The 20,847-nt window shown below is 42.0% G+C and overlaps 1 protein-coding gene across 1 annotated transcript in view; it reads right to left on the bottom strand.

Moving 5' to 3' along the window:
* Positions 1-19,077, bottom strand: part of AASS (aminoadipate-semialdehyde synthase) — a 50,037-nt gene extending 30,960 nt beyond the window's left edge. The window contains exons 1-12 of the mRNA XM_065417473.1: positions 18,865-19,077; positions 16,687-16,863; positions 13,637-13,721; positions 12,402-12,469; positions 12,155-12,301; positions 5,015-5,093; positions 4,797-4,924; positions 4,468-4,616; positions 1,841-1,963; positions 1,582-1,693; positions 1,058-1,117; positions 896-963 (exon numbers count right to left, since the gene is read on the bottom strand). Coding sequence (XP_065273545.1) covers positions 896-963; positions 1,058-1,117; positions 1,582-1,693; positions 1,841-1,963; positions 4,468-4,616; positions 4,797-4,924; positions 5,015-5,093; positions 12,155-12,301; positions 12,402-12,469; positions 13,637-13,721; positions 16,687-16,863; positions 18,865-19,077 — 1,409 coding nt within the window. The remainder of the gene's footprint in view (positions 1-895; positions 964-1,057; positions 1,118-1,581; positions 1,694-1,840; positions 1,964-4,467; positions 4,617-4,796; positions 4,925-5,014; positions 5,094-12,154; positions 12,302-12,401; positions 12,470-13,636; positions 13,722-16,686; positions 16,864-18,864) is intronic.
* Positions 19,078-20,847: the final 1,770 nt, after the last annotated feature.

Below are 20,847 nucleotides of genomic sequence, written 5' to 3'. Positions count from 1 at the left end.
TTCTGCAACCCAGATGTTAAGTAAATGAGGGAAATGACATATTACAATGTTTTTAAGGTCCATGAATGTACCTAGTGCTTAAATCCATATTTATTTCCTTTGTGTTTTTCCTATTTTCTTTAAAATTACATGTGCTCCAGCCATAACTAGCCAAAAAACCCCACAGAGTTAATCACTGCCATAACAGCACTACTCTGTAAAAAGCATAAAAATAAAACGTGTTGGTTACTAGGAATAACTGAAGAGTCAGGGAGGGAAATTGTACGTTAAGTGAATGAAGCTAACCCCATCTGCTCCATTCATTTTTACCACTGCAAGATAAAAGAGACATGACAAGGACAGAATGGTACCTCAGGTGATGGGCATAGTACAAGTCTAATGGAAAGTCAGAGGCCTTTATGCAGAATCCTGAATACACCCAATCACAGAAGAGTGCTGCACATCAGTGGGGCAAGAGGAACACCTCTTCCTGAGGGCAAGAACTGCAAGTCTATAGTACTAAAACTGGAAGTCTGCAAAATTATATTACTGGTCCTCAGAACCCAGCCACCCCTAAATAAGCTAGTGCTGCATGTTTGGAAGGTGCAAGGAGGGAATAATACAGTTAGCATGCAATTATTTTCCATCTGAGAAATCCTGATTACTAACATGGCACACATTTGTCACCTTGGCTGTTTCCTCAGGTTCAGCATTAAATTAGTAATATATGCTAATGGAGTTAGACACAGTAGGGAGATTCAACCCAGGATACATTTAACCACATAAATTAACACAGCTGAATTTCACCAACAGTTAGTTAAATGAAAAAAAAGGAAGGTAGAAGGCAAGCATGGTTATTTAAAACCCGAGTCACAGAATCAAGACAATGAGAAACTTAAACCACACTATACATTACCTGCTCTCCCTCAATTTCTGGATATATTTATACTTATCAGTCAATGAACCATTGGACGTAATCACTGCCTACAAAGTATATGAAACATAAAATTACTTTTCCTACATCTGAACTTTACATATCTAGGTCAGAAGAGGAATGGAAATAGCTTGAAAGACTTACATCTCGTACAACAGGTGAATAATTCTGGCTTTCGAGAGGCTGTGAGCCATCAGATAACAACTGTGGAGATGAAGGATTTCAGTCAGAGCATTTTATTTCCCACATATATTCAGAGAAGTTTCAGAGATAAATCCTCTTTGGAAAAATTTCCTTCATTAAAAAAAGAAGGAAACTGTTAAGGTTTTAAGGCATATTAAAATACATGCAGGAATTGCACATAAAAACCTTTGAAACCTGAAATTCTCCTGACCCATAGAATTAATTGTTTCAAGTGACTTTCATTCCCATTGGACTTTCAATGAGACTTCGGCTCTTACATGCCAAAGTCACTTTTGAAAATGGGACTTTGGTGCCTTTGGAAATTTTACCTCACACATTGTGGAGCAGTCATTTTTCAGACTGATTCAGTTATGTTCTACAGCAGATTTTTTTAAATCTATATATGGCAGACCAGAAGAGCCACATAATACAATCAAAGTTTAAGTTCAAACCTTCACTCTGTCACTGAATACACAAGGCCTTACCATCTCTTCAATATAAGTTAAGAGCATGTCTCCAAAGTATTCAGTTGCTTCTATAGGAAGCTGGGCTGGTAAGTTGTCAATGGAACACATCAGAATCCCAGAGCCTTCCACACTGGAAGAGAAAACATGATGATTCCATGTCATTTTCTTGGTCATATCTTTAGCGGTCATGTTTCAAAAGCATGACTCTTCATATAGTAGTCTGAGTAGAATAGGATATTGAAACACAAAGTACAGTGCAAATTAAAGGTTCTCCCACCTGCCATGATTAATATGCTGGTCAGCATCATACATACAAAATGGACTGTCAATTGATGTACACTCGGTCATAAATTCTATGGATCCTCCAGTATCTGCTGAAATGTCACATATTGCCATAAGTCTAAAGTAATTAAATAAAAACAATGAACAAGAACATCCAAACACAAATAAGAATCATTACAAAATATCAGAAGATTGTTCTTTACAAGAGTTTCAACCAGACTTATCAGACACAGAAAAATACAATACGTTGGGGAAAGTCAACATGGTTTTTCTAAAGGAAAATCATGCCTCACCAATTTACTAGAATGCTTGGAGTGGGTCAACAACTTTGTGGGATGATCCACTAGGTATAGTGTACTTGGACTTTCAGAAAGCCTTTGATGAGGTCCCTCACCAAAGGCTCGTAAGCAAACTAAGCAGTCATGGGATAAGAAGGAAGGCCCTCTCATGGTTCAGTAACTGGTTAAAAGATAAGAAACCAAAAGGTAGAAATAATGGTCAGTTTTCATGATAAAAAGAGGTAAATAACAGGATGCCCCAAGGATCTGTACTGGGACTTTTACTGTTCAACATATTCATAAGCTATCTGGGAAAGGAGGTGAACAGTCGGGTGGCAAATTTTGCTGACAATACAAAATTACTCAAGATGGCAGTCTGCTTTGGACGTGGCAGAGTTCCAAAGGGATCTCACAAAACTAGGTGACTGGGCAACAAAATGGCAGATGAAATCAAATGTTGATAAGTCCAAAGTAATGCACATTGGAAAACAAATCCCAACTATACATACAAAATGATTTGATCTAAATTAGCTGTTACCACTCAAGAAAGATCTTGGAGTCATTGAGGATAGTTAAGAACATAAGAATGGCCATACTGGGTCAGACCAAAGGTCCGTCTAGCCCAGTATCTTGTCTTCAGACAGTGGCCAATGCCAGGTGCCCCAGAGGGAATGAACAGAACAGGTAATCATCAAATGATCCATGCCCTGTCGCCCATTCCCCAGCTTCTGGCAAACAGAGGTTAGGGACCCCTCTGAAAATATCCACTCAACATGTAGCAGCAGCTAAAGCTAACAAAATGATTTGGGGTATGAAACAGCTGCCATACATGGAGAAATTAAAACAGACAAACTATTCAGCTTAGAAAAGAGACTACTACGGGGAAATATGATAGAGGTCTATAAAATCATGAATGGTGTGAAGAAAGTGACTAGGAAATATTTACTCCTTCACATAACACAAGAACCAGGGTCACCTAATGAAATTAACAAACAGCAGGTTTAAAAGAAACAAAAGGAAGTACTACTTCACACAATGCACCAGGGTTGTTGTGAAGGCCAAAACTAACTGGGTTCAAAATGAATTAGCTGAGTTCATGGGGGACAGGTTTATAAGTGGCTATTAGCCAAAATGATCAGGGATGCAATCCCACGCTCTGGGTGTCTTCAGCCTCTAACTGCTAAAAGCTGGGAGTCGAAGAACCTGGCATTGGCCACTGTCAGAAGACAGGATACTGGGCTAAATGGACCATTGGCCTCACCCAGTATGGCCGTTCTTATGTCCAGAAAGGAACCACTTGTAACTGATGTGGGGCAGGTATTTTCTGTAATTAATAATCTATTGAAAGACACTTATCTTACCAGGAATTGCAGTAACAGACTATTTCTATAATGATTTGGTTATAGATATCTTTTTTTAAATGAATAAAATTAGTAGATAGTTAAAGAGATGTCTTTAACTTATCAATTACATAAACCAGACACCATGAAAAGGAGACCATGATCAATAGTTTATTTTCTTTGTCTCTTCTGTGAGCACAGGTAGTATATAAAGAGATTCCTACTATTATAGATGTATATTGTAATAGACAAAATGATGTCATTGATAAGGGAGACCCTTAAATACTCAGTAATTGACAAAAATGGACAAGAAACATGTGGTACAGCAGATGTTTTCAATAATCAATTTATCAGCAAAATATTAAAGTATGGATTAACATCTAAGCCTTAAGAGCTAGTTGTGCTTACTGATTTATCATTACTAGGACAATATGTTACAATTATCATTGGTTTATTGATTCATTAAAAAGGTCAAGCATGAAAAAAGATTTTTTCTTTGTTCTAAACAGTATGTTAGAGGTGAGTTTTAGGGAGTTAGTCACAAGTGAACTCAGGTAGGGGGCCACACTTCACCAGTCTCAAATTTGCAATGTAGGTTTCCTTTTCTGTATAGCACTCTATTAGTTAAGACAACATGAAATACTTAACTCAGCTGAAGTATTTGATTTATTAAATCTGCACACACAACATCTGTCACATTTGTTCTCTCATCCTTTCCCCAGAGAGAAATATGTGCAGGGTTAACTTAATTTACAAATCTGCCATTTGTCAATGGTACAAATGAATGACATTTCTAAGTGGGATGTACAAATTCCAAAAGGAAACAAACAAAGAAATAGGGAAATATGTGGGAAAAGAAAGCAGGATGGGTTGGGTATTCTGCTCCTAAGTTTCTCTCATATACTGTCAATGTATTTATTAGATGCCTTGCTGAAACCACTGATCCTTATTGCTTAATTAGAATGCTAGAGAATAATTCTTACTCTCAAACAAAGGTGCCTTACTTGTGTGGTAACTCTGGACAACCCTCAGTTGCAGCAGCAGAAGGTTTAACCGGAGCCAGCAACTTTTTTGCATCGTATCGATTTAACAAGCGAGGGGTGTGTTGCTCCCAGTATATTCCATTAATCAAACAAGTAGTGTACGGTGCAATCTGCAAAGAAAGTCACAAATTCCAGAATCTCTCACATGGATGTTATTGATAGTCAAGGGAACTTGCATTTGATCTAGCCTTTTAGACAAGTGATACCCTAACTACAGAGAACGTGGAACAATATTTGCTATCAGCAGTATTTGGAAAACTTTGTTCTGAGAGAACAGCAGCAATGCTCACATCAGTATTAAAACGAGAAGTGTAGAGTTCTGGATGTTTGTCATATTCCTCCGGATCATACACCCCATCGGTCTTCCTTACAAGATGATGGTGACGACTTAACACTGTCCCATACACTTTCCTAAGGTCTGCAATAAAGAGGAGAAAGTCAGTTATTTAAGAAGCAATACCGTTGGGCAGAGATTCTAAAGCTTACCACACTTGTGCCTTAGCATTACCTCCAGATTTGGAAACCTCCCTCAGTTCATGTGGCTCCACAAACTCACAGGGGAGTTCATTGAACACTTCTTGGGCACCCTGCAGATAAAAATATGACCCAGAATCATGTGGACATCAGCAAAGAGTACAGGATGTTGAAAAATTGCAGAAAGAAAATTGTTAAATTTTGCATTCACAGAATGTTCACAAGGGCTCATTTTCAATAGGTCTTGCCAGTCCTGCCAGATTATACTGTCTCTATAGAGATACATACTAATCCACATGTGCCAAGTACCTGCCTGAAATGGAATGCTGCCTGAACTCTAGTCCACTGTGTAACACGAGCAAGTGTTCATTTTAGTTTAGTGAACTAAAAACAAAAAGTCACCAGATAGGTCTTCAGAGCATTGTTAACTGGAGTTAGAACGCGAGTATTACCCCTAATTCGACTCCCAGCCACACACACACCTATCTCTAGCTTGAGTTAAGTGGTTCTTTTCACTCTAGCTAGCTAGCCTGTTGGGGGTGGGGCAGCAGAGGAGGGGGTCTGTTGACGTTCCAGTGCTGCTGAAGCTTGAGCTAGTAAGGCAATGGGGATGCAACAGCTTGAGTTATAAGTCAGCAGCAGCTAACCCAATCGCTCTGTGAAACTCAAATGTTATTTTGAAGCATGGTTGCTCTCAGCTCCAGGGTCCCTACTCTGTCTGATAATCTGCACTGAAACCTGTGCCACCACCGCTACACTCCTATCGGTACCCATGCTAGCTAGATTAAAGCTAATACAGATGTTCTTCAGCTAAACCAATGAAACTTTATGCAAATCACCCCCACTGTTGAAAGTCTTTTTCATAAGGTTCTTTACCATCCATATAGACCTTTCCACAAGTCCCTTTGATTGGTATTTTCATCACACACCACCTGTAAGGATAAGGCTTTTTCCTGTAGCCATATTGTAAGGTCTGAGGCCTTTGTCTGCAGTCATATTAGGAGAGCAGCAGCCATGAGCTAAGAAGCAGACAGTCACATCCTCACATTCCATCTAAATTACATTAAAACAATGCAATATCGGTTTGTTAAGAAGGCGATCCTGTCCTAACAGTACCCACCATCACTAGATAAAGAAACAAATCTTAAAATGGTTAAAGAAAACTTAGTTTGATGCCATTCTGTCTGGCAAGAAACCACTTATCAAGTTGTGGATGTGAAATCCTTACTTCTTTATTGTTTTGTCTTTATGGTTCCCCACTTCGCCAGTGTTTATCTGTATGGTCTCTTTCTGGTTCTTTGATTGTTTCTGTCTGTTACAGAATTAATTTTGCTAGGTGTAAAAATCAATTAAGCTGGTGGGGTTGGTTAGAGAATTGTTTTTACAAGGTTAGGATTGGTTAGAAAATGGTTTAGTAATATTTTAGTAAAATGATTGGTTAAGGTACAACTAAGCAGGACTCAAGTTTCACTATATAAATTAGGGTGCAAAAGGAAGTTCTTGGGAACCAACTCCAGGACACAGCCCCAAGATCAGAGTTGCCAGACCTCAACACTCTACTAATGACACCGTGCAGAAGCTGGATTTCCCCAGATGACCTGATCCTGACTGGCCATCATGAAAAGTTCATCTGCCTTACTGGGAGTGGTGAGCATTGTATGCTTAGTGTGTGCATTCTGTTTTGGTAATTAATAATAAATAGAGATTAAGTAGGATACTATTGTGTAAGGCTCTTTCACTGGTAAAAGACCCTGCAAACCTGCAGAGTATAAGGTTATGCCCTGAGCCCACGGAAGGGTAAGAGTAGGTGCCTAAATTAACAGGGTTATGTCTGAATCCTAGGAACAGGGTAAGGGTGGGTACCCTAGAGTGTGACGGTAACAGAATTTTGTGCAGGTAACATATCAAGCCTAATTTACACTCAATCCATGGCAAATGGCTTAAAATCCACATTGGAAAGTTACAGCCCATTATTGCTAAAGACTTCATCTGGACTTCCATGTCTGGAAAAGATTCCCTTCATGCCAGCTATCACTATTAGTACTGTGAAGTGTGCAAATTTCTGGATCAGAGAATAATCTGTGATATTTAAAAAACCCTTTAATTACCAGGTAAATAAATCAGTGCCTACATTCTCCTAAAGGCCGTTATGGAACTGGGTGAGATCTCAGCAGCTCTGCCTGCTGGCATAGCTCGTACTGAAGCCTGAAAAGCAGTTTCCTACCGCATTAGTAATGTCGTGATTGATCCATGGCCAATACAGCACATCTCATGCTAATTGTTTGCACTTCTCAATTCCTAAGTGACCCTTATGGATCTTCTGTAGCATTTCTTTCTGGAAGCTCATTGGTATTACAATGTTGCTGCCCTTGAAAAATCACCCTATCACTGTAAATTCGTGTCTGCAGTTCCAAGTCTTATACTTGTACAGCAGCTGCTTATTTCTTCAGGCCACCCTTTAATTATTACTTCTTTAAGGATCCCCAGTGATTCATCTTTCTCCATTTGCCCTCTTATTTGTTGCAGGTTCTAGTTAGCTATGGGAATGGACTTTACAATCAGATCTAGGCTTGCATCTTTATCTCAAAGGTCTTCTTTGGTTTCATAGGTGGCAGTCATCATTCTAGAAAGTGCATCTGTAGTAAACATGAATTTACCAGACATGTAGGTCACAACCAAAATCAAACTTTTGCAGCTTTATCATTAGTCTTTGAACCCAGAAGGTACAGTCATTTAGTGGTTTGCCAAAAGATGCTATCAGGGTCGTGTAGTCCATTTCAACAGCCATTGTCTGACCATAAATATACAGATTCAATCTCTCAAGGAGAAACAGTATTCCTAAACGCTTAGACTCTGTGTGTGTGTGTGTGTGTGTGTGTGTGTGTCTTGTTTCCACATCAGTCAGTTATTTTGAATGTGTATGCCAGTGGTTGCCAACAATCCTCATACTTCTGTAAAGTAACTGCACCTAACCCAGACTGACGCATCTGCTGAAGTTTTAACAGGCCTGCCTGGTGAGTAGAACTTCAACACTGGCTCTTGGATAAGTTGTTGTTGCAAACCTGCCAACGATTCCTCCTGTTCTGTACCGCAGGACTATTCATTTTTATTTTCTAGGAGTTTCCTCAAAGCCACTGATTTTGTAAATAGATTAGATATGAATTTTCCAAGATTATTAACCATTCCCAGGAAACATTGGACATCTTTCTTTGATGGAGAACATGGTATCATTTCAATGGCTTGAAATCTTCCTCTTATCAGGTTTTACATCTTTGTTGGAGAGATCTCCAGCAAAAGTCAGTTCTGTAACCTCTAAAACACATTTCTCCCTATTTAGTTTCAAGTTTGCAGCTCTAGTTGCATCCAAGACTTCCCAAAGTCTACAATCATGTTTCTCTTTAGCTAAGCCCCAGATGACGTCATTCATTGAAGTATCAACACCATTAATAAGTTCACAGATCACATGCATGGTTTTGTGGTACACTTCTTGTGCTGAAATTATGCCAAAGGGGAAGCATAAGAATTTGTCTTCCAAATTGGGTAGTAGATGGGCATAGTTTTGAGATTTTTTCAGTGAATTTTAGCTGCCAAATTGCTGAGAATGCATCCAATTTACTGAAATATTGTGCATTCGCAAACTGAACCATAATATCTTCTCTGATTGGCAGTGTGAAATATTGTCTTTTTATAGCTTTATTGAGATCTCTCTGATCTAAGCACATGCATAGATGGCCATTATTTATCACCACAATGACTAGGGAGCTCACCCTTTCCATTGGCTCCTCAATTTTTTGTATTACTTGCATTGCTTCCATCCCTGTGAGCTCAACCTTGAGTTTATCATGGAATGCAAATGGCACCTTTCTAAAAGGCTGGACAACTGGAGGGACCTGCCTGACTGTTTATGTGGATTGTATGTTCACCATACAAGTAATGCAACCCTTGAAACCGATCAAGATATTCCCCAATGAGTGCCTCATAGCCAGGCTCAGTATGATGTAGTGAAAGCACCCATTTCACCAGATTTAGCCGTGGCTACCTATGTAAAATACAAAATTGGGGTCACCTCCTTTGGCACTACAAGCAAGAGCCTGTACGTGAGGCTTTTCTAGTTGATGCTAGCAATGCACCTTCAATAGTATATTTGTTCCAGAATAACCAGTTACCTAAACTATGACCCAAAAAAAAATAGAAGTCTTATTTTCAGCCTCTCATAATTTTGTTCAGACAGAATATTAACCTGAGCTCCTGTGTCTCATTTGGGTGGAGTAATTGTTTCATTCACTTTCATAGGCAGTATCCAGTCCCTCTCATCAGGTTTGCTAGATCCCAGCAGGTAAAACTCCTCAGCCAGATTGTCTTCAGTTGAATGCATTTGACGTTCCTGCATTTTGCAAAATGGTTTTTGCCCACATTTATGAGTTTCCCAAAAGCAAAAACACAGCATGGGGCCATACTGTGATCCTCACATTACACATTCCTCCCTTCTACAGTGGTTTTCATAGCAAGTGGTTCCACTTTTTGATTTAGCCTTGTCTGACTATATTGGGGGGGCGGGGGGGGACAAATTTCCTATCCTAAAGTGGTACTTCCAAAGTGCTAAACTGAGTAGAGAAGAGTCAAAGTCATTTATCAAATTATGGACATTGATTCAGAGATATTTTCATAACAAAACCTGTTTCCTCTGTATGATCTTGCAGTGAAGTTATAGTCTGAAGTTTATGACCAAAGCCACTGACAGACTACTACGTACACACTCTCTAATTCCCTCTGGGACACCCAATCCCCGATCATACATCTCAATTTGATCATTACCAATAGGCTTGTTACCCCCACTCCAAACCTCACTCTCTCCCATAGACCTCAAAAACTCCATCCCATCAGTATGGCTCCTCTAACTACTCCTGAGGGCATTCTGCATCAAATATTAAAAATTCTGATCATAATATTTCAAAATTCTGCAAGTTTTATTTGTCAATAAATAAATGCATAGGCTCCAGCATGGTAGTGGGGAGCACAGGCCACTGGCTGCATGAAGGTGGGAGATCATCCTGCAGCCTCCCCACCCTGCGGACACAAACTCAGTGGTGAGGTTGCACCTCACCTTGACACAGCACAAGGCCTGGTCCTGTCCCAGAAACACCCTGGGGCCCTGCCCCTCTGCGCCAGGCACACCAGGTGTGGGGCAGGCAGGCTCAACCAGGCAGGATCCAAGTGTGGAGGGGCTCAGTGTGGGGGGGATCCAGGTGTGGGGTGAGAGGATTCTGTGTAGGACAATCTGGATACAGGCAGCTCAGTGGAGGGGGGTGTAGGTATAGGGGGATCTGGATGCACAGAGGCTCGCTGGGTGGGTTCCAGGTGCAGGGGCAATGGGACCCTGCAGGGGCTTCCAGGTGAAAGTGGTTGGGACTCAGTGGAGAGGTCTCAATGCAGCTCACTGGGGTCAGTGGCCTGGAGGTCTGGATGTGGGGGCTCAGAGAGGTGCAGGGGGTGGGGGTCCACAGGTGGGGTGGTCTGGGTGCAGGGGGCTCCAGATGAAGGGGGTTGAGGTCCAGTGGGGTGGGGTTCAGGGGGGTTATGGGTGAGGCTTGGCAGAGGTATCTAGGTATGGGAGGTCCGGATGCACGGGGGTTGGGCGGATGGGGGAGCAGCTCCCCATACAGTGACCCCCTCCCCCTGCAGCTGAGGAGGATGCTGAGCTTCCTGCAGCTGGGGGAGGTTTCTAGGGGTGGGGCCACTCCTTGCAGGGGAAGAGGATGTCCCATCCTCTCCTGCCTCCAACCCAGACAAGACTAGCAGCTGATCCCGGCTCAGGGTAGGAGCCACTGGCTGGGGTATCCCCAGCCCTGCGGTGATTTGCCTCTCCTCTGGCTGCTCTGGGTGCCTGAAATGATGTACCTGTGCAGCTAGGGAGTGGTGCGTGACTGCTCTTGCAGGTTCCCTTTGCTTCCATCAGAAAGTCCTTTTTCTGTGGGGAAGCAAAAAAAAAAATCTGCAGAGGACATGAATTCTGTGCATGCGCAGTGGTGCAGAATTCTCCCAGGAGTATCTAACCAGTAGAGGATTCTCTTCTGTGCAGGAATACCCACAGCTCCCAGACCATGATGGGGGGATGGGGAGAAATACCTTAGACTGCATCTAGGTTCAGCAGGGAAGAGGTGCAGGTATCAAAGCCTTTCTGGATTGGGAAAGAAGACCAAGACCAAAACGGCATGCAGCTAGGAAGGGCCTGTGTTGGTTAGTGAACCAGGGGAGTAGCAGGTGACTGGAAAAGAGTCTGCTCTGGGAACACATGTTGTCAGCATCTAATCCTCTTCCAGAGCCTCCTCTTTTTCCTGAATGGCAGCAGCTGTTCTTTTGACACTTCTTCCTATGGCAGGTGGGACAACGGATATTCCCCTCTGGCTCTTCCTGTGTTTCATGGAGAATTGCCTGCAGGATTATGGTGCCTCTGAGGCTTGGTTGACCCCAGAAAGGAGTTTCACCGCTGATTCTGGGCTGACATTTCACTTTAGCACATCTTCATTGGCTTCTCCTGACAGACCAGCAACCATGTTCCACATCAGTCGCTCACTGCAGCCAACAGCAGGCTAGTAGTCTCTTGCCTAAGGATGTATGCTAAAGGGGTGTGTGAGAATGTAATGGAGACTGCACCCTGCAACCACCAAGCCCAAAAAGGCAAAGAGCTTCTGCAGATGACTGCATCTCAGGGGTAGTGGAGAGTAACCCATCCATCGGATCAACCATCCATCCTTTAGGTAGAGACCAACATCAAGTCTTACACCACATAAATAATGCAAAAGACTAACCTTCTTTGAGGAATAATGTATACAGACAGATAAAGCAAACAGAAATCCTCTCCCATAGTCATCCTTATCCATTCTATAGCATTTAAGGGGGTGAGGAGCAGCTTTCCTTGACAGTGCATCCTCGTTTTTATGTTTCATGACTAGTAACCAGTATCATAGCTCCTCTACAGGCACAAGTCTAGGGTAACTAGGAATTCATACCACATCATGGCAAAAAAACCTAGAAGCAAAATTAATTCTAGTACTGCGCAAATTCATTCGATCATGAAATTGTGTACAGTGAGTCTACAAGATGCAGAAATAGAACTTGGGTAAAAAGATACATCAAAAATGAGAATTGCATTGGTGGGGGAAGGACTTCTTACCTTAGAAACATTACCAGTGCCTGTAAACACAAACGTTAAGGGTCCAATCGACTTTGGCATCAAACCCAGAGAGATTTCATAGCCAGCATCCCGCACTGCCTGCACAGCCTGGCTGCTGTTCCTGTAGTTATGAGCCATACCAATGTGCTGAAACCAGACACAAAGGGTTCTCGTCAATATGTTTATCCAGATCCAATGATATTTCTTTTTACTAAAATGTTTAAGTGATATTATGTAAAAATCTTACCATGAAAGGAGTGTGATGTCCTAGGGCAAGAAATCGTAATCCCATTCCATGTAAAATATTGATCATTCCTATTTCAGAATTACACAGTTAATATAATTAAGAATGGACATACAGGATCTACAGTGACTGATACCTAAGATCTTCCTGGACTCAAGATAAAACACAGGTTCAGTATCAGACTTGGATCTCAGTCCTCCATCTGGCATCCTTCAAACATGCCAATGTTTTGTTTTTGGTTGTTGGGGTTTTTTTTTGTTTTTTTTTTTTTTGAGCGGGACCACCATGTTAGGAGTGGGGGGGAGGGAAGAGAGACAAGCCCACACCACTAAATTCCACTGAAGAGTACTGAGCTTTTTGGAGGTACAGTGGAAAAACAATAAATAGCTTTGTATTAGAGTATCAGGACCATGTCACAAAAAGAGGGCTGATTAGTATGTGTGTTGTAGCTTCACCATGCAACTTGGCTCACAGGGAAGGTGATAGACATTTCTTTCTAGAGCACACATTCTGTAGGCCTAGGGTCACCGATTCTCCTTCCAGTGAGGTTGAGTATCTACTCTCCCGGCAAGAGAAATACTGGTTCTGTATAGATAGATGCAGGGCCGGTGCAAGGAAGTTTCACGCCCTAGGCGAAACTTCCAACTTGCACCCCCCCCCCCCTCCACCCTGAGGCGCCCCCCATCCCATGGCAGCTCCCGCACTGGGGAGCCGTGCGGCAGCTCCCCACCCCAGCTCACCTCTGCTCTGCCTCCTCCCCGAGCACGCCGCCCCTGCTCTAATTCTCCTCCTCTCCTAGGCTTGCGGCGCCAAACAGCTGATTGGCGCTGCAAGCCTGGGAGGCGGGAGAAGTGGAGCAGCAACCGCACGCTCGGGGAGGGGGCGTAAGAACGCTGTAAAAAAAAAAAAAAAAAAAATTGGGAGTCACCGCTTTTTGGCGCCCCCAAATCTTGGCGCCCTAGGCAACCGCCTAGTTTGCTTTAATGGTAGCACCGGCCCTGGATAGATGGGACTTTATAGGAAGTAAAATAATGGAGTTGGGGAGAATCCTCAGGACGTTGACTATACTGTGTGCCAGGAATTAGCAACAGACTAGAAAAAGATTCTCAGGAGCTGCACAGCAGCTACAAAAAGCACCACAGGCCTGGATTCTCAGGAAGTTAATGTAAACTGAAAAGGTGCTGATGTTGGTGGAGCATAATTAGTTCTAGGCCTACTTATTGTATAGTGCACTATACCTGCTACACCAGCCCACTGTCCAAAGGCTACCACTCGTAGTCCTCTGTGATCAACCATTTTCTCATAGTCAATCAATCGAATTTCCTGAAAATACATAAAAAGTTGCTTTTATGTTTTCACTAAAAGTTTGATTTTAAACAGCAAAATAAAGGATGTACTGCTTCCACGGGAACTGCTTTTACATGCACGTCTGTCACGTTTTGTGCATGAGACAGGCAAATGCACAGGACTGAGTTTTCAACTATAGGGAAAAAAGAGGTTTTTTTAAGAACAGGTTGACTTTGGCTTGCTTGGTTTATAACCAGAGTCTCCATAATGTTTTTAAGTGAAGAAATAAAATGTTAGCACTGCAATCAGCAGATCATTGGAACGAAACATGACCATCTTCGAGGAACCTAGAGAGGAAGATCTTCATCTAGTGTAAATCAGCAGTTCAGCAACAGAGCTACACTGACTGACACCAGATGAGGCTCTGACCCGGAGTCATAACCCACAAACAGCATCCTGACCAAATAACAGGGTGATTCAGTCCCAATGGGCCATTTGCCACCTCACAAATAAGACACTCATTGGCAATCTCAGAAGTGAGACTAGAGTAAAAGTTACATCCGATTCCAGTATCCATGCATCCTCTCCCCAAACAAAGTTGGAAGATCAAGGTTGTGGCTTGTTGGAGACACTTTTACTTTTATTGTCCATGCTCTTTGTAGACAGTGGACCTCTGTTCTTGGAGACAACTAGTTGCTCAAATCAATATACTGAATAAACAGAGGATGAAATCCTGGTCCCAGTGAAATAAGTGGCAAAACTTCCATGAGGCCAGGATTTTACCCAATGTTATGAAAAATGCAAAGGGCCAAATTTTGCAGTTCCTAATCAGGCAGAATTAGCTTCTTTGGAACAGTTAGCCACATAAGGACTGCACACCAGACCCTTTTTAGACTTGATATCAATATCATGTAGACCAGTACAGCCACACTGACTTCAATCTTTTTTCTCCTCACAGTTTACTCTGGCAAGAAAGGTCCCTTATTCTTTAACCATGAGAGAATGTCTCTTAGGAAAGCACATACAGCACTTAATCAGCTTTTCAAAGTGTATTAGAGCCAAGACCAGTGGCTCTCAAACTTTTGTACTGGTGACCCCTTTCACATAGCAAGCTTCTGAGTGCACCCCCCCCCCCCTATAAACTAAGAACACTTTTTTATATATTTAACACCATTATAAATGCTGGAGGCAAAGTAGGGTTTGGGGTGGAGGCTGAGAGCTTGCGACCCCCCCATGTAATAACCTTTTGATCCCCTGAGGGGTCCCAACCCCCAGTTTGAGAACCCCTGGCCAAGACTATCAGTTTCAAGTTGAGCACTTTGCATCATATAAACAAGTAAATAGGGATAATTAAGTCCTTGACTGAGGCCAGGAATGGCAATTTCAGCCTAGATTTGAATGTTTAAAGCCCAGTTATAAATATCAAAATATACTCCTGGGGGAATTCTGCATCACTACATGCATGCAGAATTCATGTCCCCTGCAGATTTCTTTGCTCCCCCACAGAAAAATGACTTTCTGATGGGGAAGCAAAGGGAAGCTGCACGAGCAGTCATGCACCCCCTCCCCAGCAGTGCAGGCGCATCATTCCGGGTGCCCAGAGCAGCTGGCAGAGAGGTAAGTAACTGCACAACTGGGGGTGGGGGGGAGGGGTGGGAGAGAGAGAGATGCTAAGGATGCCCTGACAGGTGGCTCATACCCTGTGCTGGATTCAACTGCTAGTCCCAGCTGGGCTGCAGGACGGGACTTCCTCTTCCCCTGAAAGGAGGGGCCAGGGCCAGAAACCTCCCCCAGCTGCAGGAAGCCAGCCACACACACACACACACCCCGCTTCCCACCCCCATCGTTCCTCAGCCACAGGGGGAGAGATCACTGTTTGGGAAGCTGCTCCCCCGTCTGCCCAACCCCACACATCCGGACCCCCCAGACCCCGACCCCCCTGCAGCCATAAGCCCCAAACCTCCCCTGCTGAGCCCCAACCCCCTGCATCTGGACTCCCACCCCTCACTCAGACCACCCCCCACTGAACCCTTCACACTCAAATCTCCACCCTGACAAGTTCCCCCCAGAACCCCTACCAGCTGCACCTGGACCCCCACCCTACAAAGCCCCACTCCCCCAGCACCCAACCCCCCCGCTGAGCCCCACACACCCAGACCCCCCCTGCTGAGCCCCAACCACCTTCACTTGAAGCCCCCTGCAAAGTTCCAGGGCCCTGTACCCAGAAGCCCCCGTACCCAGAAGCCCCCAACAAGCCCCTGTTCATCCCGAACCCCCTGCATCTGGACCCCCACTGAGCCACCCACACCCAGATTGCCGCACACAGATCCCTCTCACCTCACATCTGGATCCTCCACACTTAGATCCTGCTGGGCTGAGCCTGCCTGCCCACACCTCCTGCACCTGGCATGGAAGGGCAGGGCCTGGGGGGTTTCTGGGGCAGGCCCAGCCCTTGTGCTGTGTCAGGGTCAGGTGCAGCCTCATTGCTGGGTCTGTGTCCGGGGGGGCGGAGGGGGGCTGCAGGATGATCTCCTATCTACATGCAGCCAGTGGCCTATGCTCCTCACTGCCATGCTGGAGCCGCCACATTTATTTATTGACCAATAAAATTTGCAGAATTTTAAAATATTGTGGGGAAAATTTTTATTTCCCTCAGGAATAAAAATAGAAGCTTAGAATATAAATGCTGCGACGCAGCAATGTGTTCTAACCCAAAGCTAAGTGGTGTGTGGTAGATACCCTATAGCTGGTATTTGGATATACAATACCCTCTTGACTATTTCCATATTATAGCTTAAGAGAATCAATATAAACAGCTTAAAAAATTAAATGCATCTCTTAAAACAACAACTGTTGAGAGTACAGACTTTCTATTATTGTATCATGAAAAGCAAGCTCAAATATCTATGAATACTTAGGTTACTTTCCAATGCACTGTATGCTTAATCCTGTTTTTTACCTTGTGGTAACAGTCACTGATCTTTCTTACTACAATGTTTACCTTTCTTAGAATTTCATCCAGTAGAGACATGTTTGCCTCTTGGGCTTTAATGGTATGAGAGAAAAATGCATAATTCTTCTTAGGAATTAATTTATCCTCTGGAGGTCTCTTCACTCCCACAATTAGAGATGCCTCAGAAATATCTTCTTGAATAATGCCACCTGCTTTTATATATTCCTGTAAACAGAGCATTAAGAAACTTTTATTCTTTGATATTAATGCAAAAAAAAAAAAAAAGCCGTCTTAAAAGAACTTATGAAGCAGAAAGATACAGAAACAAGTTAAGGCCTGTTACTAAACAAACTTATTTAAGAGTTTAAGAGCTTGGATTTGTATTAGGGCTGTCAAGCGATTAAACAAATTAATCATGATTAATCGCGCTGTTAAACAATAGAATACCATTTATTTAAATATTTTGGATGTTTTCTACATTTTCAAATATATTGATTTCAATTACAACAAAAAATAATATAACGTGAGTACTGTACACTTTATATTCTATTACAAATATTTGCACTGTAAAAAACAAAAGAAATAGTATTTTCAATTCACCTAATACAATTATTGTAGTACAATCTCGATCATGAAAGTTGAACTTAGAAATGTAGAATTATGTACCAAAAAAATTCAAAAACAAAACAATGTAAAACTTTAGAGCCTACAAGTCCACTCAGTCCTACTTCTTGTTCTGCCAATCACTCAGACAAACAAGTTTGTTTACATTTGCAGGAGGAGATCATGTTGCCCACCTCTTGTTTACAACATTACCTGAAAGTGAGATAGGCGTTTGTATGGCATTGTTTTATATGATGAACAAGATTTTTAGTAATCTTCATCATATCTGACTTCGCTGCCTGGGTGGGAGCTCAAGGCTGGGTTGCTTTAAGGGAACTGTATTTTTTGCTTCTGGGTAACCAGTAAGGTATTGCAGAAGCTGTTTTGTTGCTGGCTTTGTGAATCTAAATATTAGAATAACCAGTTTGGGGGACTGTCTGCCCCATTCTTCACAGTTTGACCTAATTGAGCAATCTAAGTGTGGCCCCTCCGGGATCCTGGTCACACTACATAGAAGGATTATTTCATTGGGATAGCATAGGATTGAACCTGGGGCAGAATTCAGCCCATCTTATTACTAGTAATAAATAGGTTGTAGAGATTTTCATTCCTTCAAAAGTGGGTAAAGCATCTCAATCCCCATTCTAAGATGGAGCAACTAAGACACAGAAATTGGGTGGTTTGTTCACGGTCATACAGTGGGTTACAAAAGCTAGGGCTTCTGCTCCTACCTCTGTGCCTTACCCACTCAACCATACTATCATGCTGCTTGGACTGAGGTTGATGGCAAGACTCCCACTGACTTCAAAATGACAGCGGGACCAGGCTGAACATTAGCATAACAAAAAAAATCAATAGACTTACACAAAGTAAGTTATCTTTGGTGTACATGTGGTTGTTACTTAAAAACATCTGGTTAAAGTACAAATCCTTGAAGCATGGACAGTAGGTTGTATTTTGTTTTTTTTCGCCTTCAGCTATATTCCTCCCACTCTCAGACCCTGACTCGATAAGTAAAAAGGGTATGTGTCACAACTGCTTTAGCTTAATACAAATGCCTCATTAAGAGTCAGGCTAGCGTGACTACAATACGGCCAGCTAGCAAGGCTTCAAACATGGTGGCCTGCATCTTAACAGGGCTTTGCAATCATTTCAACTTAACTCAGATGAATTAACAGGATTGGGGGGGAAAGCCACACCTTTTCTCTGTCACAATTACACATAACATCAGTGGAAATATGCTGCCTGAATTCAGGCAGCAAGGAAAAAGACAAAAACAGTTACATAGGGCATCAGGAATTACATAAAACCCCCAAAGTTCCTATGCAAAGAATTATTGAGAATTTAGACAATAGAAGGCGGAGGCTGGGGGAAGGCAGGACAGACCTAAAAAACAAAGAACAATGAATAGGCATCAATATTGCCTTACAGATCTAGCCAATGATTCCCATTGCTTTAGTCAGTGGGAAAGAATGACCCCCTTTTGTAATACATAACAGAGTAGCTAATAACATATGTTCGCTATTATGTACAGCCTTTAGATCCTTTAATGCTGTAATACCATAATTAAATAAACCAATGTTACATTTTGTTCATCTAACTAGGAACCACAGCAGAACTTACCTTTTCATGGATGGCTCTCCGGTTTGATGGTTGTATTAAGACTTTGTATCCCAGATTTGTTAGCTCTTTAACATGCTTTGGTGCTAGAGGTGCTCTTCTTTCCCAAACACTAACATCTTCCCTCCTGATTGCCAGTACAGGTTTATGATGGTGACGGCACTTAAAAAGGTGGACCCCAAACTTGCCAGTTGTGTCTCTGAATGTTCGTAGCATGATAAAACCTGATGGCAGCAAAGACAAAGTAGTTAAACGATACCAAGCTTGTAAAGATGCTTAGAAGCCATTATGTTTGTGCAAAAAGTTTGGGTCTCTTTAGAAATCTGTTGTAAAACATACTCAACTACTAATCACTACAATGATCACAACACCAGCAATAATTATCACAATTTTCTGATTAATAGCACTAATATTCCCAGATGTCCTGTGCAAGAGAAACCTGAATTTACTTTCATTACCAAATGTAAGTTCTCTAATGTAAACCACAATTGAAACAGTAAGAAAACATTACAAAGTCTTGTTTTCTCTTCGCTTTGGCTGGGTTACTTCACAAAATCAAACCACCAGTATTGCTGTATCAAAAAGTTTTTACTCATGTGCAAGGTATATTGTTTTTAATTCCAGTTACTGTACTTGTGATCAGTGCTGGAGGCTTCAGCAAAAATGCCAATTAGACTGAGTCACCGGTATGAATATGCAAGAGTCAAAACAATGTATCAACCTCCCACCTTATAAATCTTATAAGTATCTTTCTTATCACTTGGTGTAGTGATAACAAAAGAGACTAACTCATAAAAAAGCAATAAAGTACAGTTAAAGGTGCTACATGACCAATGACAAATGCCCTTGGGCCAGCTCTTTAAAGGTATTTACATAAGCATGCCTAGGCACCCAACCCCTATTTAAATTTAAATCAACTTAAGTTAGGTGCTTAGGCACTTTTGAAAACCCCACTAAGGTTCAGATCCTCAAAAGGTACTTAAATGCTTGAATACCTTTGAGGATCTGGGTCTAGATGCCTATCTGCATTTAAACATCTTTGAAAATCTAGCTCTTAGGCCCCAGTTTTGCAAAGACCTATGCACATATTTAAGCAAACAAAGGCCCTTTAAACTCAGTGGGACTGCTCATGGACTTCAAGTTAGGAGTGTCTGTAAATCTTTGCAAGATCAGGGCTATAGAGAGAAATACATAAAAATAACAGGAGTACTTGTGGCACCTTAGAGACTAACAAATTTATTAGAGCATAAGCTTTCGTGGGCTACAACCCACTACATAGTGAGCATCCTACAGTATCAGAGAAAGCTACTTCAAAATGAAAAGTGTAATGATCTTTTAGTTCTCACTTACATAGCACCTTCCTATGAGCAGAATGCCTGCAAGCACAGGATCCTTCCTGCTGAAGGCCCACTTGTACAAGAAACTAACTGGCTGATTATGGGTCATGTGGGGATAGGGTTTTGTTTGCTTGTTTGGGTGGGGTGGGGGAGAGAAGAGTGAGCATGCAAAATTCTGAGATAGGGATCATATCTTCTTTCCTGTTTGTAACAGTGCTTTGTATTTTTCACATTTGGTCTATTAAAGGGACACTTTCACCTTAAATTTGGCCTGAAAACAAGGTTTTCTAAAACCTCAGACCAAAAGCAAACACGGTGGAAACTTTTTTTGAGTTCCAATAAAAATAGGTGCTTTTAAACAAACATTCCCAGAAGCCTTTGAAATCCAAACACTGCTAAAGTCAGTCAGAGTGAAACTGAATTCACTGGCCTTGCTGAAAGAAGTACAAGACATATAAAGATTGGCAAGATGGATTTTTTAAAAAGTTCTTACTTATAATATCTTGGCTGCATTAATTATGTTAAAGATAGTACATTTACAACATATTTTTAAATTGACAGCAACTCTTTAAAAGCATACTGAATATATGGTTATGCTTCTAATGGTCGTTTTAGTGCCACAAACTGATGAAGTTGGCATGAGTTTTTA

This window comes from Emys orbicularis, chromosome 1 (genome assembly GCF_028017835.1).
Source record: "Emys orbicularis isolate rEmyOrb1 chromosome 1, rEmyOrb1.hap1, whole genome shotgun sequence".
NCBI classification, from domain to species: Eukaryota; Metazoa; Chordata; order Testudines; family Emydidae; genus Emys; species Emys orbicularis.
The sequence above is the reverse complement of the archived record's forward strand: the minus strand, read 5'-3'. Positions and strand labels throughout refer to the sequence as shown.